We start from the raw sequence: 17,219 nt of genomic DNA, 5'->3' as shown, positions 1-17,219 counted from the left end.
GCAGGCAAGGATGCGGCGGTCGTGCGTACTCGTGGTAGGTGTCACGCTGACGCGAGCAGGCTACTCAGTGGTGAGTGGCGCCGGGTGAAGCTCGGAGGCGGGCTCCGTGTGCGTGCGTAATCAGTACAGCGTCGCACGAGGCTGGGTCGCCCGCCCCGCCCTCAGGAGTGGAGGGCTGATGACGAAGTTCAGCGGTGCGGGCTGCCTGGCTAGGTGCCTTCCAGGTTACCTTGGTACCTAACAGGTTAGTACTAGGTGTACCCGACGTATGACGGATGGCAAGTCGCGGCGGCCCGGCTGCGCTGCTCCTCGCATGGCCCCAGTACCTGGTACACACATGAACTGCCCCGGCCGACCTTGCGTCGCCACCAACGGAGCTTCCTCCACCACGTCAACTCCTCCACTTCCAAACACGGTGCGGTCATCTGTCGCCAGGTATCAGGTTTCCTCGTCTCCAAACGACTGCTCGCATTCCCTGGCCTTGAGACTGAGTGCCTGCCTGCGAGGAAGTGAACTGACCGAAACGACCTCGACTTTGGGACCTGGCCCGTGGCTATCGCAAGCTCACCGAACCTCGCGCCACGCCTAGCTACCCTACCGGCCATGTTTCGCACAGCAGCAACAGGGCCTTTTGACGAGGCCGTCGGTAGGCAGACCCCAAACTTGCGATCCATCTTTGACGCCATTCTGACCGCGGCGCAGGCAAGGCGACCGACGAGAACCTCACGTCCGAGGACTGGGGCGCCATCATCGAGGTGTGCGACAAGGTATCCGGCGATCAAAATGGCCCCAAGGAGGCCGTCCAGAGCATGATAAAACGGCTTGCGCACCGCAACGCCAACGTGCAGCTCTACACGCTTGAGGTTTGTCTCCCTGCCTCATACTTTCTGCGCCGACTTTGCGTCCTCGGAAGCACCTCGGTTGGCACGCAAAGGGAGAGCCATACGTAACCGGCTGCATGCTGACATCGCCTACAACAGCTCGCCCATGCCTTGTGCCAAAACTGCGGCAAGCCTATGCACCGCGAAGTATCGAGCCGTGCTTTCACCGATGCCCTGCTGAAGCTCGCCAACGACCGCAATACCCACGCCCAGGTCAAGGCCAAGATCCTTGAGAAGATGAAGGACTGGAGCGACATGTTCAGCAAGGACTCCGAGCTGGGCATCATGTACGACGCGTACTACAGGCTAAAGCAAAGCAACCCGACACTGCAGCCTCCGAGCGCCCCTCAGAAGCAAGGCTTGACCCAGTCGGACCGTCAGAAGGAGGAGGACGAGCTGCAGATGGCCTTGAAGTTGAGCCTGCAGGAGGAGGAGCGCAAGAAGGCAGCACCGGCCGGCTCCAGCTCCCAGCCTGGACCGAGCGGCCAGCAAGACGCGAGCCCCGCGCCCCCAGTATCGTCCGGCACCACAGCGGCGACTGTCAGCCGAGTGCGTGCGCTATACGACTTTGTCCCCTCCGAGGCCGGCGAGTTGGAGTTTAAGAAGGGCGACGTCATTGCCGTCCTTGAGAGCGTGTACAAGGACTGGTGGCGAGGATCTCTTAAGGGGAAAACGGGCATATTTCCCCTCAACTATGTCGAGAAGCTGACGGACCCAACGCCGGATGAGTTGCAGCGCGAGGCACAGATGGAGGCTGAGGTGTTTGCGGAGATCAAGAATGTGGAAAAGCTCTTAACGCTACTGAGCGCTTCCAACACGGGGCCTCGAGAGGAGGACAATGAGGAGATCTCGGTATGTTCCCCGGCGCGTGGCTGTGTCCGGCGTTTCAGAGTGTGGCTAACAATCAACAGAAGCTATATCACCAGACTTTGGCGATTCGACCTAAGCTCATCAAGCTCATTGAAAAGTACTCGCAAAAGAAGGGTATGGGGCCCCCTCGGCGCCACCGGCCAATGGCATAAGTACTAACACAGTATAGACGACTTCACTCAATTAAATGAAAAGTTCATCAAAGCTCGGAGAGACTACGAAGCTCTTCTTGAGTCGTCCATGGCTCATCCTCCCCAGCACAACTATCACCAGTACGCCATGCGCCCCGCGCCTCCTGGCCAGGGCTACGGCTCAGGCGGCGCCGGTTATCCTGCCCAAGGACAGCCACCTCAGGACCCCCAGGGCTTCTACGGCCAAGGCCCAGTTGGTGGTAAGCATCTTTCACGCGAGCTCTCGTCAACATAGTAGTTGCTTACAATGTCACTCAGATCACCAGCAGCAGCCGCCGTTCCACCAGACTACTTCTCCACCACCCAACTTTCAGCCTCCAGGTCAACCGCAGGGCAGCACACCAGTCCCCTTCTACGTCGCTGGCTCTGAGGTCCCGTCGCAACCCCAAGGAGGAGCATCCCAGCAATATCCCCCAAGGGACCATTCCCCACGGCTGAACTCCCATGGCAAACAACCCACCTCCCCGCCGCCTCAAACTTATACCCCCTATTCCCAGCCCGCTGCTCAGAGCCAGTCGACCCCGTACACCCATGCGGCCCCCAGTCAGCAACGCCCTCAGAGCACCTACGGCGCTCAGGAGCTGGCGACGTCAGTCTACGACTCGCCCATCCCGCCTCACAATCCTGGTTTCGCTCCTCAGCATCCCGGTCCGGGATACTCGCAGGAAGACCTCCACGCGCACAACGTTCCCGCACCGAGCAACCCCTACTCGCACCAGCCCCCGCAGCAACAGTACCAGAGCTACAGCCCCCCCGATCAGGCACCCCCGCCAGTTCCCGCAGGACAGGCTCCTCAGGCTCCCATCAGCTCGTCCATGTCTCCCCCGCCACTCCAGCCCCACGGCTCCGCCTACGATGCGCGCCACGGGCTGCCCAGCCAGGGTGTCGGCAGCGGCGGCGATCAGCCGCAGTACAAGCCCTACGTTCCGCCGGGTGACGGTCCCAGCGCCCCGAACCCAAGTGACTACTACCGCTAGGCCCATGTCGTTGGGGGGTTGAGGACCCGTGGGCAAGTATGTGCAGGTTAGAAAGACTGCCAAGCGGCCTGGGTACAGGGATGGCGCATTTGTCTACTGCAGATAGCGTAATGTTGTCGGGTTCACTTCGCGAAGCCAGCTTGGGGGTTCTCGGTGTCGGATGCCGTTGAATGCTTAACGTGTACACAAGAACAATCTTGGTGCCAGACATGCCAGCGGAGACCAGCTTCTATCGTTGCCGTATGTTGTTCTAATGCCACAAGCCATCTACATCCATTCGTTGCAAAACTCTCCTGCTTGCCGTTTAATAGCCGCTGTTTATGTGCACACCTTCTCTCTACGAGAGCAAAACCCCAACCGGCCAGTTCCGTCTGGTTCTAAACCCACACGCCCACAAACGCCAGCGCTTCTTATTAGTCCCCCTAATGAAAATAACGATCGTGCTCACGCAGGCCCCCTTCTGCTAGTCCCACCTCCGCCCGTATATCGCGCTCTCCTGCCTAACGGGCTTCCGGCGCAGCAGGTTCATGCCCTGGAGCGCCCGGCGGCGCTCCTCGGCCTCGGCGCCGTAGTCGTCATCGCCCTGGGCGCCTGGGTCGTCGTGCTGGTAGCCGCCGGGCTTGAAGAGGTCGACAATGTCCTCGAGGGCGAGCTTGAGGCCCTTGCCGCCGTTCTTGGCGCCGCCCTCGATGGTCTGCTCGGCCAGCAGGCGCTTCTTGTTCTGCAGATCGATGATGCGCTCCTCGACCGTGGCCGCGACGGTGAGCCTGTAGACGGTGACGTCGACGGTCTGCGTGAGGCGATGGACGCGGTCGATAGCCTGCTCCTCGACAAACTACGGCGTCTGTTAGCACTGTTTTTTCCTCCAAGCCTCTCAAGTTCGCCGTGCCAAAGGAACTTGTGACATAACATACCGGATTCCAAAACGGCTCGATAATGACGACCCTCGTCGCCGCTGTCAAGTTCAGGCCCAAACTGCCGCATTTCAAACTGCACAGCAGGATCCGAACACTCTTGTCCTCCCGGAGTCGGCGGAGGCTCTCTTCGCGTGCGTCATTCTTCATGCTGCCGTCGTATCTCGTAAACTCGAATCCTTCATCATGAAGGAACGGCTCCACCAAGTCGAGCATTGAGGTGAACTGCGAGAAGACAATGAACTTGTGCTCCTGCACCTCGGCCTGCAGGATCTTGATGAGTTCCCGGATCTTAGCAGACGCGACGACCTTGTCGGTCTTGAGGGGCCACGATTGATGAAAGCCATCGTCAGAAGAGGAATCATCATCCTCAGAGCTAGCAGCGTGGGAATCCGATTCGTCAGTCTCATCCTCAGAGGCAGAGGCGCCAGCAGATAGAGTAGTGCGCGGCAAGGCTGCAGGCTTCTTGGGCTTGTCCTCGAGTGTCTGGGATGCCATCTGCTTTGTCAAAGCCGATACAGACAGCAATGAGTCGTCATCCGATGCCTCGTCGATAGACCGATACCCGTCCTCCTTCTTGGCTGCCTCGTCGTCCACGACAAAGCTGCTGAGATTGCTCTGATCCTTGTCGTCAAGTGTCTCGTCCGCGGAGTCTTCGGAGCCCAGCCAATCACCACCGCCTTCGGCGTTCTCATCCTCTTCTCCTCCCGCCTTGCCCAGGTCGAGCGGGCCGCGCTCTGCCTCTCCTACGAGCCAGCTGCCCTCACCCTCATCCTCATCATCGCTGTCGATAATGGCGTTTCGGTTTCGAGGTCGACGTCGTGCCTGTGGAGGTGGGTTCCCACCTTCTCCATCTGGTCGTTGTTCCTGCTTTGCCTCTGACCGCATCGCGCTCCTGTGCTTCGAGACCTTCGTCTTCTTCTTGCTCTTTCGGGATTTCTTCATCTTCTTTCCGGCTTTTGCATGGGACTTGAAGTACTCTAGGTCATCGTGACATTCTGCGCAGTTGTCTCGTCCGAGCTCCACGTCAACAGAGCCTAATTCCCGACCACAGACACTGCAGCTCTTGGTTTCGATCCCCATTCCTGCAAACAAATCCGCCATGGCATCTACATCTGTGTCTTGAGATCTCTGGCTCGATCCGACAGACATGGCGTCCTTGTCCTTTTCTAGTTTGCCTTCCACCAGCTTCGGGTGGTTGCAAGCTTGGCGCAGGCGTAGGAGGAGGGTAAAGGCGTTGGCGTAACTGATTTTTTCCTTCATCATCGCCTCCATCTTCTGGTCGGCTCTGGCTGCCAAACGGTCGTAAAATCGTCGCTCCTGAGGCGCCAATTCTGCCGCGACGGTGACAACATTTCTATTCGTATGTCTGAATCCAGTTGTCGATTCTCCGTCACCAGAGGGCTTGCCACCTGGGTTCAGAGCGCCATCCTCTTTGAGAATTTCCTTTGTCCTTCTCTTCATAAAGCACCTCAGAATGGTGTGAAGGCGGCGGATCGCAATGTGGCCTTTGCCATTCCTCAGAGGAGCGTCGATGTGTTCTTTCCATTGCTTTATGTTGTCATATGGAGCGATGCGCAAAAACCTGACAAGTGATTGCAGCTCGTCGAGGTTGTTCTGCATGGGCGTGCCAGACAAACACCATCTGTACTCTGAACGTAGGGCGTAACACGCCTTGGTGGACTTTGCATTGCGGTTTTTGATGGTGTGGGCTTCATCCAAGACAACTCGCCACCAATGAAGACCAAAGCAACCAGCTTTGAGACCATCTTCTGCATCTGATGAATGGCCGTGCTCAGAAACCAGAATCTGATACGTCGTAATGACCACGTCGTACATCGCCAGGTCCTTGAAATTCTTGGTCCGCTGCGGCCCGTGGTGTACCAGAACCTTAAGCCGGTGTGTCTTCGCAACTCTGTCATTGATCTCCTGCTCCCACTGCCGAATAAGCGCAAGTGGAGCGACAACAAGTGTCGTTTTCTGGATGCCTTCGAAGTGTTTCTTCCAGCCAGGCTCGTCCTTCTTGGGCTTCTGTTGGGTCAAAATGACCGATACTGTCTGCAGCGTCTTGCCCAGTCCCATGTCGTCGGCGAGGAGCCCGCCTTTGGGCACTTTGCCTCGCTTAACCGGGCCGAGCTCGCGACCACGCATCCAGTTAACGCCCTCCACCTGATGCGGCAGTAACTTCACCTTGAGACCGTTCACCACGCCGTCATCGCCAATGCGGAACTTTTTCGGCTGGTCTGTTTTGGTTGCATCTGAGGATATAGCCGAACTTGATACGGCGGCGGCTGGCTCAAGTGGCGCGTCCTTGTTCCCCTCGGACGGACTTGGCGTCTCCTCGGCGTCATCGTCGTCGTCCATCCCGCCCTCGAGAAGGGCCTTGAGGTCGGAGCTTGCCTTGTTCGGATCTGTGTAGAATACCTCATCGTCGTAGTTGCTGGCCGCTTTGCGGGGTGGGGCATTCGAATTGAAGACGGGCATGGGTGGGGGTTTGCGATCTTGGTAGCTCGGCTGTTGTGGCCCATTAATCTTGGTACCGCCGAGGTGATGCTCGGGTCGACTCTTCTGCTGAATGAAAATGTTCGCCCTCTGCTTACGAGACGACACCATCTTCGTTGGGTGTCCGAAAGTCGGGTGGTTCGTGGATCCGGCTGACAGGTCTCGATATTTACTCTTGATGGAGTCCCAGCCCTTGTGGCTGATCAAGGCCGCGACATCGTCGTCGTCAGGGGATGCCGCCCTTTTCGGTTGACTCCCTGAGGCATTCTCAGAGTTATTGAGAGGCTGCAGGGGCGCCTTCGGCGGCGCGCGCTCGTTTACCATAGGGCCGATATGTCGGAGAGCGTCGCCGTCGAATGCTGGCTTGAAGTTGCGAGGTGTTTTAAAAAAGCTTGGTGGCTCCCTGGAGGAGAGGTTGGTCCGAGGCTTAAATGCAAATGCAGCGCCTGGTTTTCCGTTGACGCTGGAGCGATTGTTGTTGTTCATGGGTCATGGAAGACGTGCAGTTGGCAGTGGGACAAGCACGCCGTCGACCGTTGTATTCACGTTGATGTTGGAGATGACATAATAATTGCCCCAGCAACTGGCGTTGGCGCTGCAGGGTCTAACTCGGCCCGGTCATAGTGGGTACAGGCGAGGGCACGGCTCCACAGTGCGGTGCCCGCCTCGCCACACGTGGAAGAGGTTGCATCTTGTGGCGCGTCAAATACCAGCACATATTTGTGCACGTACCAGTGCCCAGGTGCATCACACGTTTAAGTCGTCATGTTCCAAGATTGCTAGAAATCGAACCGTTGTGCCGTTGTATCGCCCGACTATCCGTCTTGTTCAACACACCTTGCTACTCCAATTACCAGGGTGCCGCGAAACAGCGGAAACGACGCACCAGAACTCCTCAAGTGCGACCCGCTCGCTTGGCCGCCTCCGCGCACGACAATCCTTTAGTTTGGCCTACGAAGGACGAACTTTGACATGATCGCGCAGGGGAACAGAGCTGCGTCTAGGCACCCTGGGACTGAATTGATTCGTGCTGATCAACAGCAAGCACAAATGGCTCATTCAGCTATGAAATGTGCTCGGGTTGCTGCCCCCAGTCCTGCCAAACACTTGCTGCTTATCCTCAGTTCCTCAACCTAGCAGACCGTCTCCGTCCCGTCCCCAAGTCTGCCTTTGGCTCTTCTTCCACCTTGGCCTGCTTCTTCTTCTGCTTCTTTGTGGGCGGGCCATCGCCATCAGGCAGAGCAGATTCGGGTGCCGCCTTCTTCTTACGATGCTGTTTAGTGTCGTCATCCGCGTTGGTCTCAACTTTGACCGGTTCAACCTTCGCACTTGCCACGACGCGACCCGACTTCTTCTGGACATTGGGTGCATAGCAGCTCGTCCGTCCACCGACTGTGATGAAGGCCAGCTTCTCTCCATTTGGCAGCTTCGCAGAACTGGTCTTGTCGCCTTTGCCCCAGCGGTGGTTGAAGAGCCAGTGTTCTGGAAACTGATCCGAGTCACCCAGCTTATCCACCGCTGTTTGGCACACGTAACGAAGGCTTTCGTACAGTTTGGCAATCTCCGCATCGTCGAAGTCATCGCAGTACTGCTCCGGGTGCATCATAGCCTGATAGAGCGTCTCGTCGGCGACCCAGTTGCCGACACCACTGATCATTGTCTGGTCCAGCAGGAGAGCTTTAACGGGAACGTGGCGGGACTTCATCTTGCCCCGAAGGTACTCCTCAGTGAAAACGTCCGTATCAATGACAGGATCCGGTCCATTTTCAACAAGAGGCGAGTACTTGCGTATATCGGGACCAGGGCAATCAACCAGCCGGACGCGCCCGAATCTCCTGGCATCGGTAAACGCCACTTCCACGGCATGCTGTCCCTCGGTTTTCAAGTGAAATTTCCAGAATTTGGGGGGCCACTGCTCCAGGTCGCTGTCCTTCATTTTCTTGTAGTAGTTTGTGTATGCCGTCTTCTCGCCCTTGATGTGGACCCAGCCTGCCGGATGCAACTTTTATAAGTCGCCGGTGCACGACTCAAGAAACTGATGCGGGACGATCTTACCGGTCATCCCAAAATGCATGACAAGATGCGGAGGTTTTTCCAACGTAATCCTACCCGCGGTTAGTGGCGTTTGTAGAGATCTTAGGGTTGTGGTCTCACCAAAAGTACTTTCCTTGATTCCCCGCCGAGACAACCTGCTGGGAATTAGCACTAGAGAGTGCAATTGTGTCGAGCGTTCAACGTTCACCTTCTTGCCTTTGAGTGCAGACTCCACGGCCGCTCCACTTGTGCCTACTTTACCAAAGACATTGCCGTCGTCAATGGCAGATGCACTGGCAATCTTCTTCCCGACCAGGTGCAGGCGGAGGAAATGCACGATACGCGCGACTATTGAACGTCAGCCACGGTAGCTGAAAGCATAGTCGCAGCTGCAATCACCATACCTTCTGCTATCTCAGGCATTATGAGATCAGAGGACGAATTTTAAAAGCAACGGCGGTGAAGAAGATTGTGAGCGTGCGTCTTCCACGGCGGGCTGCCGCGCCGCTACCGCGCGCCCTTCACGCTGTCCTGGCACGCTGACGACACGAGACCCCGTGATCTGCTTACGTGAACCCTTGGTCGCTCCACCACACAGGCCCCACACCAGCAGCATATTTTGTTTCCGCCAGCCTTTCGCAAACTTCTCTTACCTTACATCCTCCAGCATCCAAAGCTCAAGGTAAGTTTTCCATTATCTCGTCGCGCCCCTCATCCTTCTCCCTCCCTTCCTGATGACACCCATAACCGCAAACTAGAGTCTCTGACCTATGGAATGACGACTCAATTTATTACACGTCAGTCTGAAATATCAACGTCCAGCACGCTCTGCCATTTGCACTCAAGCCAGCGGAAGCTTGTGCTGACTTTTCTGCCCTAGATCAATTATGTCCAAGTGGACAATGGCTTCCATGGTGCGATGTGCCTGAGGATCTCGCTTGCCCCTACTTGCTATAGGTACGTTCTATTTTGCTTGCGTGCCTTTCGTGCCCCCCATCGGCTCCTGATGATCAATTTCGTAACAATATACGCTGGAAATTACCGGCTGAGTTTTTTTTCTTTGACGATATTAAATGGCTATTTCTGATTGCCCTTGACTACCTCACTTTTTGTCCAGCACCTCTCGAGTGGTTCGTTGGCTAACAACTTCAAGACCTACAGACAAGGTATGCCAGCATGACGTCCCATTCTCGACGAAACACCTTGCATGATGAAGCGGCACTGGGCTCCGATATACCATATGAGTAGAGAAGCCATTTTGTGGCAGGCCTAGAAAACCTCGCCCACTGATCCACCCTCGTCGAACCACATTTTTCGGAATTGCCGATGGGTCCGATCGACTAATTCGTCAATCACAGTGTCTCGTCAGGTTGTCACGGCTTCGGGAGGAACGTCCTACCGCATGGAACAGCACAATCCATTTTTCAGGTTAGTCCGTGCTGTATAATGCTTTATGCCTCTTATGATGATACAGATGACGAGTCTTATTCGAGTTTTCGATGCAGACACTATCTTTCTTTACCATTCATGCATTACCTGATTTGGCACACATTCTTTTCGCTTGGCACATGACCCATAGTCGAGTTGTTGCTGACGAGCTTGGAACAGGTTAATCATATACCCATTGGTTAGTCACCTAGCATCATCCTCCTGAACCGCGGCCTTGATGATGAACGCGAATGAAAATGACAAGCATATGTCCGAGCTCACGCGACGAAGACAAATCATCCGCATCTTTTCTGAAATATGGCCATTCGCGTTGATGCTACGAAAGTTACAATGGGCATGATGCTAACGCCGTCAAAGTGTGGAATTCGATGATTGATCCCCCGCTGTCGTCATACCTCTCCAATGGTAAGTTCTACGTGCATCCAGTCCACCTTCACACTTTACATGATGTACACATATCACGACGGTCAACTTAGCCATATGCATTGATGATATCGCCTGTGACAAGGCACTTTCCCCTGACAATCACTTCGTTTTCTGCACTTGATGCTGCATACTCTGGTCATTCGAATGTGGACTAACATGGAATAGCTACTAGGAACATGCCATGCCCCAAGGCGAACTCTTGTTCGGCCACGTAGGTTTATTGTAATGACTTTGGTCAGCCAAGTGGCATGACCTGCGACATACATGGTGTCGGTGTGTTCGAATCGACTGCGCCTGTGTGATTTGAATGCGAATACTGCACGCGATGAATCCACTTCATTCATGACAAACATAACTAGTACATAAAACAATGCTTTTTACTCCGTAACATCTTGCCCACGGCTTTGTTCTGTTGTTCCAAATTCTATAAGTGATGTGCTTTGTCTTGCCGTGGTATCTGCTGTATTTGTGTTGCAAACGACGTGTGCCTGCCATGTGTGTTCAATTTCACAGTCTGTAGTCAGTGTGGTTGGGGTGGTGCGCATGGTGTGCACTCCGGCCGTGATGCATCATTGCTCCCTGGCCAAGACCATCGTGGATATGGTTGCCGCCAGCAGCGAGGTATCTGACATTACGTGTTAGAACCTGATCTAGTGGACACCGTGGTGGCACAGTCGAGGGGGGGCGAAGGGGGGGCTTACTGGTTCGCGACGTCGAGGCCAGTGTCGTATTCTCCCATGTCGTGCGAGGTCGGCCAACTGCCGTTGGCCAGGTCCCCCCAGTCTTGCTGGCCGATGGCCGAGTGATGATGTCCCAGTTGGGGTTGTAGATGATGGTCGTGAGGCTGCTGCTGGTGATGATGTTGGTGATGATGCTGGTGGTGCTGCTGCTCGAGCGCCCCAGCAGCAGCAGCGCCGGCCGCGTGATACGGAGAGTAGGGGTCCTGGTGGTTGTTATGGGTGAAGTGGTGGTTGTGGTGATGGTGGTTTCCGTAGGCAATGCAGAGCGTCTGCCCGTCGGCATCGTGGTCGCCTTGCTGCTGCTGCTGCTGCTGCGGGCCGCCACGACCAGACGACGCCGAGGATGGCGACGGGTCGACGACGTAGCGTCCGCTGTTGCTCGCGAGAAAAAGGCCGCCGCCGCCGTCGTCACAGGGGGTCGCATCGTCCTCGTCCTCGTCATCAGGCAGCCGCGAGCTGTCGTTGTGCACGACCACCTCGCGGCCGCCGCTGTTGCGGTTGTATTTCCGGATGCCCCATCTCGAAAAATGCTCCATGTAAGAGCGGCGACTGTTCCAATCCCAACCAGCCCCCTCGCCGTCAGCCACCACAGAACAGACAAAAACGAACGCTCCACTGGTCCTCTCGAACTTGCAGCAACGAGGCGGTCTTCTCCCACCCCCCCTCTTCTCTCTCTCTTTGGGTGTTTCGTCTCCTTATAAAGTGTATTTGCATCACGGCAAGTGCCGAGCACTGGCTCAGGCGCTAATTATATATGGAGAGACGTGACAGCCCGGCCAGCCCCAACTGAGGTGCGAGGCGGCGGCTGTGGAGAGAGAGGGAGGGGGGAGGGGTATGAAGGGGGGCGTATAGTATATAAAAGGGCCAAGGGAAACAACAGCCAGGCTTATAAAAAGAGAGAAAAATTCAGCGTACCATGCTTTGAATCCGTACTTGTCTTTCATGATAGTCATGACCTGCCCGAGCTTGTGCACCTGGTAGAGCTGCACCATCTCGGTGCGGTGCTTCTCCCACTCCTTCATGGTGATGGGCGGCGGCGGCGGCGGCGGAGCAGGAGATGCACAAGGTGACGGCGGGGGGTGATGGAGGAGGAGGACGACGTGGCGGCAGAGGCGGAGGCGGAGGCGGCGGAGGCGGCGGCAACAGAAACAACGGCAAGGCCAACTGGGACGGGCGGCGTGTTGGCGTCGAGCTCTTCTCCTCCTCCTCGCTGTGCCTGGTCGGCGATGTGGTCGCTGTGGGTTCCTCCTAGGGGCGTGTGATGATGGGACAACGAAGAGTTCATGCAGCGCTGCTGCTGCTGCTGCTGCTGCTGGTGTTGCTGTTTCTGCGTCTTCCTCTTCTCCTCCTTCTGCTTCTTCTTCTCTTCTTCTTCTTCTTCCTTTTTCTTCTTCCTCCTCCTCCTCTTCTTCTTCTCGTCGTGCGCCGCGTCAAACACTGTTAAGCGACAGGGACCAGCCGTGGAAGCACCAGCGAGGAGGAAGAGCGGCCGGTAGGAGGCCATTCGACGCGGGTAGATCAAACTACTAACAACGAAAGCGCGCCCGCGATGCACCCTGGCAGCTTAATACTAGGGGGCGGGCAAGAAGGCGAATCCGGAGGGCAGGAAGGGTAAATAGTAGAAGAGAGAGAGAGGGAGAGAGGGAGGGAGAGAAAGAAGGAAAAGAAGGACGTGGAAAGGAAAAGGATCTAGATTCATCGCAGGATCCTGGGCCTGCCCGACTTCCACTTCCCTTTCCTATCTTCTGTCGTTCTCCCCAAGCCCCGGGGGCGCGGGCAGTGGCTGTCTGATCAGCCATCACCGCCCATCCGCTTCCCTAGGTGCGTGCCTCCCTCAAACCCCCCCTGTTCCCGTCCTCGTGCATCCCTCTCCCGCCAGTTCCAGTTCCCTCCCCAGAGGCAGCCTGGCGCAGTGCAGCAGCTCTTCAGCGCGCAGCCCCCTCCCCTCGGGAGAGGGCACCACCAGCGTAGGCAGAGCCCAAGAAGGCAACCGACCCTCCCTCCCCCGACGAGCTGCAAGGCGTCCTGCCACAACAACCGACGACGACAACTAACCCCCGTCCACCCGTCCCTCCCACAGCGAACGCGGCGCCACCCATGCCCACACACCACTTTCCACACGCGACGCCCGTTGGCGCTTGATGACGACTATTCTCGGGGGCGGCAGCCTGGGGGGGTGAGGAGACGGAGCGCGAAGCGGGGCGGCAGGGGACCACCGAAGAGAGAGGAGAGACGAGAGGAGAGGGGGGGCCGACTTGTTGGAGAGGATGAAAGAGAGAAAGAGAGACAAGAGAGACAGGGAGACAGACAGGCAGAGTGAGAGGCCGGGAACAGGGTCCTCACTGGCTGGGTGCCTTGCAGGTCCTCGTTGCCCTCGATTCGCCCACCGACCGGGGCGGGCGCTAAACGGCGGGCCAATGTGCAGTGCAGGCCGGGCAACCGGGCAAGAAAAGAACAGACAGACAGACAGGTGGCGTGGGAAGGATGGGCATACATAGCAGCGCGTACGAAGAAGTACTAAAGTTACTTCGTACTTACTGGTGGGTGAGAGACATTGGTACAGCGTGAGAGGACGGACGGCTTGTTCCTTCTCTTCTCTCTCGCACGCACGCACGCGCGCGCTCGCCCGTTCGCCCGCCCGTTCGCCCGAACTCCTTGCTACCCGCAATGGCGTGGCGGAGATGAGAAATCTCCAGAGGCGACGTGAACCGACCTCCCTTCCTCCCCTCCCCTCCCCTCCTCCCCGTAGCAGGAGAGAGAGAGGAAGGAAGGAAGGGGGGGGAGGCTTTGGTCACATGGTCGTAGCTGCGCAGAGCGCTTTGGGTGTTGCCGCGTTGGTTGGGGGCCGGGGCTGGCGTTTATACACTTTCTGGGGTGTCAGGCTGCCAGCTTCCCTCCCCTCCATCGCGCACGCCCCAGGCAAGGCGGACGAGGCGGGCAAAGGGACATCTCTGTGCGCGGGGGAAGAAGAAAAAAAAAGAGACCTCCACAGTACTCGCCATGGCAGAGAGTCATTCCAAAACGAGGACATTGGGCATTCACCCCAACCGGGGTCTTGTCAAGTCGCCTGCGAATCGGCTTTTCCGGGAACCCAACAAACAGCCATGATCCCCCCGGCCCGGGTGAGCAAGCCATCTCACTTTTCGGTGTCTTCGACGCGGGCCGCTTAATGGCGAGTACGTCACCAGCCTCATCGCTCTAACAAGACTTGATTACTGCTTATAGATATTGTCGTACTTGAACTTCGAAATTGAACCGGGCATGTGCTGTGGCCTGAATGCCAACTCATCCATCCCATCGCGCCAACGCTTCCAACCCAATCTTTGCCACATAGGCTCGACACCCGAATGCTTTACGGCCACTCATTCAGCAAGTGAGGCAAGAGGCTAATCGCCGCGCGCCTCACTTACGCAGCCTCGAGTTTCTTCTCGGCGGGGGCGCCGCCGGCACTCGGGGCGACAGGCGACGCCGCTGCCGCCGCCGTCGTTGCCGGGGCCGCCTCACCGCCCGTCACACCCGCCTCTTGTGCCTTGTGCTCGTGAGCTGGGGTCTCGGCCACGGGGGAGTTCATCGCCAGCTGGTCCTCCACCTTTGCCGCCTCCGACTTCTCGCCCGAGGCTCTCCTGGCCACAGGAGACGTGGCCACCGGCGACTCCGGCACGGGCGACGTCGGCTCAGCGGGACCCGTGGCACCGCACACTGTCTGGATGACCTGGAACCACTTCTGCGCATCCGCGGCGGTGTGCGCCTTGAACGCCAGCTCCGCGCTGCCCGTGAGCTTGCTGCTGATCGTCTTGCTCCGGTCCTTGCCCTTGACATTGAACTTGTCACCGCTGGGGACTCCGATGACGGCATCTGGCAAATAGATGGAGAGCTCAGGCTTCGGGTCTGCGCGAGTGTCGTCCGAATCCTTGAACTCATGCAAGAACTTGGAAGGTGTCACAACGTAGTAGCCCGTTGAGTAGCCCCAGGAGAGCTTGTTGCGAGACTTGCGCTCAAGCGACCCTTCGATCAACGGTTTCGTGGCGGCGTGGTCCATGTTAGGGAACTGAATCGCATCAACCGACCGCGCCGGATCGTTGGGGTTGGCAAGCCTGTCGGCGCTCCGCTGAGTGAAGTTTGTCCACTCAAAGTCCAGGGGAATGCACTGGACGGTGCCCAGCATGTCGCCGTACAACGCGCGGGTCTTCTCGCCCTGGCCACCGACCAACTGCACAAAGGCCTCCATGGCCTGCTGAAGGACTTGAAGGATATGTGATTCGAACGCCTTGAAGTTGTTCTGCACCGCAATGAGGTCGTTCTTGTGGTTGTTCTCGGCGATGACCTGGTTGCTCAGCCTGTGCAAAACACCGCGGTGAATGACATACGGATCGTCGTGTCCATTGATCTTGCCGCCGGTCGAGTCGAACGACGCCGTTTGTTGGCCGAGCAGCTCGATCTGCTTCTGCGTCGTGTTGCGGAGCTTATCAACCTCCTTGGCACCGCTCTGAGCACCGCTTGAGAGCTCCTTGGCTTTGTGCTTGATCTCCTTGTGCAGGCGCTCGAGGATGGGTAGGACAGAGCCCTTGATACTCTTCTCCGTCTCGAGGTTAGTGTTGATCATGGCCTGAGTGTTGGACCGCATGTTCTCGAAGTATCCCGCGACACCACCGAGGCTCTGGTCGAAGTGGTGGCCCTCGCGGAGGGGGTTGGAGATGGTCTTCCCGGCTGCTTGTCAGCAAAACATGGCAAAGCTGCCAAGTGAAAGCGTAGAAAACGTACCTTGAGTGCCTTCTCATATTCCTTGGCGTGACGGCCGTGGATCTTCTCAATGGCAGTGACATACTCCTCAAGATAGCCGACCGCGTGTTTCCACGCCTGCAGACGCTCCGCCAGAAGTCCAGCCGTCTGTAAATTCGCGCAATCGCAGTCAGTCACCATGCCACTGGTCGGAGAACGTGAGCTTGAGCCTGTGGGGTTGTCTCACCGTTGTAGAATCGAAATCGGGCACGGCATCCTCAGTCTGAGAGCTGAGTCCCGTCGCCGCACGCGAGGGCAGCGCCGTGGTCGTGGGCGAGGTTGTGGAAGACATGATCAATGGCTGCGGGCGTCGGTATCTCCGGTCGAGCGGGGTGTGAGGGGAAACTGAGGCCACGTCGCGGTGGAAGGGCTGCAGGTGTTTTATTATGGCTATTCTGGCAACGCAGACCGGACTGTTAGCGGTGAGGTCATTCGAGCGGGACCCTTCCGAAGCAGCGAGACACAAGGGTAGAGCCTCTTTTCAGAAGAGCGGGATGGATGATGGATCTGCCCGTCAGTCCCTGTCCTTGCCGTCCCTCTCAGCTGGGCCCGTGCCAAGCATGTTGGGTCCCAGAGTCGAGGACGACGCGCGCATTGCGTCGACCCATGTCGAGGGCCGAGCATCCCAGGTTGCACGGAATATTGAACTTGCAAGAGAGGCGGGGCAGCAGCACTCACAGGTATTAGAAGAGGCCTATCGTGGCAAGAAGCAGGTCGTGCTTTGAAAAGAGAGGCTGCTGCAGAGAAGAGAATCACGATTGCGTCGCAGTCCGGCAAATAAATCATGGGCGCTTGGGCAGCTCTTTTAAATTAGACTCCGGTGACGAGCGTTCCTCCCTGGGCAGGTACGAACCTGAACCCCTTCCAGCTTCCTTCCCCTTGCCCCTCCCCAGCCGTCCCTCCGCCCGAAAAATGTTGGAGCGCCAGTGGGAATGGTCCCTTTGTGACGTCAACCAGGGTGGGCCTTCGCAGGCAATTCGGCCCCGCCGCGCAGTGGCTGCTTAACCGTCGTGCTCGTAGCGGGTTAGTGAGACTCTCCTCACTGCCTAGTTTATCCAAGCAAGCGCTGAGACCCCTTGCCACACCATTCCTCACTCAGTAGGCATGGGCAGAGACACGACTGGCCGAGCAAAAACAAGCTTTCGTTTGAATCAGGCCTGTGCGGTCTACGAAGGATGTTAGTCTTGGCCTCTTGTCGTAATCGGGGCGGGCCACTTCCTCCGCATGCCCGGGTGTTGAGACTCACGATCCCAGTGTCACAGGACTGAACAATCGCTCGTAATCACAGCAAGGTTGTTTTATTATGAAGTAAAGTATTGTTATGTATATGCCCCAACAATGCGGTGTAAGTATTATTGTACAAGTCTAGAGGGGCCTCTACAAAACGTCATGTCACGTCTCTTATGCTCTTCTTCGTGTCCTGCCAGCGGACTCTTGTTCATAGATTTCAAATATG

General features: G+C 57.1%; 5 protein-coding genes across 6 annotated transcripts; 1 reads left to right on the top strand and 4 right to left on the bottom strand.

Moving 5' to 3' along the window:
• Nucleotides 1-254: 254 nt before the first annotated feature.
• On the top strand, nucleotides 255-3,213 carry HSE1 (ESCRT-0 subunit protein hse1). The gene is made up of 6 exons (XM_047990133.1): nucleotides 255-646; nucleotides 703-863; nucleotides 981-1,733; nucleotides 1,793-1,865; nucleotides 1,921-2,142; nucleotides 2,201-3,213. Exons 1-6 carry the CDS (start codon nucleotides 604-606, stop codon nucleotides 2,917-2,919), a joined length of 1,971 nt encoding a protein of 656 aa, XP_047846139.1. The 5' UTR covers nucleotides 255-603; the 3' UTR covers nucleotides 2,920-3,213.
• JDV02_008522 (uncharacterized protein) lies at nucleotides 3,120-6,874 on the bottom strand. The gene is made up of 2 exons (XM_047990132.1): nucleotides 3,834-6,874; nucleotides 3,120-3,754 (listed from the first exon to the last, which is right to left on the bottom strand). Exons 1-2 carry the CDS (start codon nucleotides 6,819-6,821, stop codon nucleotides 3,383-3,385), a joined length of 3,360 nt encoding a protein of 1,119 aa, XP_047846138.1. The 5' UTR covers nucleotides 6,822-6,874; the 3' UTR covers nucleotides 3,120-3,382.
• Nucleotides 6,875-7,343: 469 nt separating this feature from the next.
• JDV02_008521 (uncharacterized protein) lies at nucleotides 7,344-8,875 on the bottom strand. 2 transcript variants are annotated; one of them, XM_047990130.1, is made up of 5 exons: nucleotides 8,774-8,875; nucleotides 8,578-8,717; nucleotides 8,490-8,524; nucleotides 8,391-8,440; nucleotides 7,344-8,324 (listed from the first exon to the last, which is right to left on the bottom strand). In XM_047990130.1, the coding sequence occupies exons 1-5, from the start codon at nucleotides 8,790-8,792 to the stop codon at nucleotides 7,456-7,458; spliced, it is 1,113 nt and encodes a 370-aa protein (XP_047846136.1). In that variant the 5' UTR covers nucleotides 8,793-8,875; the 3' UTR covers nucleotides 7,344-7,455. The 2 variants fall into 2 exon arrangements, with proteins under 2 accessions (XP_047846136.1, XP_047846137.1); XM_047990131.1 differs by having other exon boundaries at nucleotides 7,344-8,440; nucleotides 8,490-8,717.
• A 1,876-nt stretch (nucleotides 8,876-10,751) lies between these two features.
• Nucleotides 10,752-12,006, bottom strand: JDV02_008520 (uncharacterized protein; the record flags this gene model as incomplete). The annotated part of the gene is made up of 3 exons (XM_047990129.1): nucleotides 10,752-10,869; nucleotides 10,946-11,533; nucleotides 11,900-12,006. The coding sequence occupies 3 exons, from the start codon at nucleotides 12,004-12,006 to the stop codon at nucleotides 10,752-10,754; spliced, it is 813 nt and encodes a 270-aa protein (XP_047846135.1).
• Nucleotides 12,007-14,390: 2,384 nt separating this feature from the next.
• On the bottom strand, nucleotides 14,391-16,055 carry JDV02_008519 (uncharacterized protein; the record flags this gene model as incomplete). The annotated part of the gene is made up of 3 exons (XM_047990128.1): nucleotides 14,391-15,683; nucleotides 15,746-15,871; nucleotides 15,951-16,055. 3 exons carry the CDS (start codon nucleotides 16,053-16,055, stop codon nucleotides 14,391-14,393), a joined length of 1,524 nt encoding a protein of 507 aa, XP_047846134.1.
• Nucleotides 16,056-17,219: the final 1,164 nt, after the last annotated feature.

The sequence above is a fragment of the Purpureocillium takamizusanense genome, chromosome 8, assembly GCF_022605165.1.
Source record: "Purpureocillium takamizusanense chromosome 8, complete sequence".
In the NCBI taxonomy this organism is placed as follows: domain Eukaryota; kingdom Fungi; phylum Ascomycota; class Sordariomycetes; order Hypocreales; family Ophiocordycipitaceae; genus Purpureocillium; species Purpureocillium takamizusanense.
Note: the sequence above shows the minus strand (reverse complement) of the source record. Positions and strands in the feature narration are given on the sequence as shown.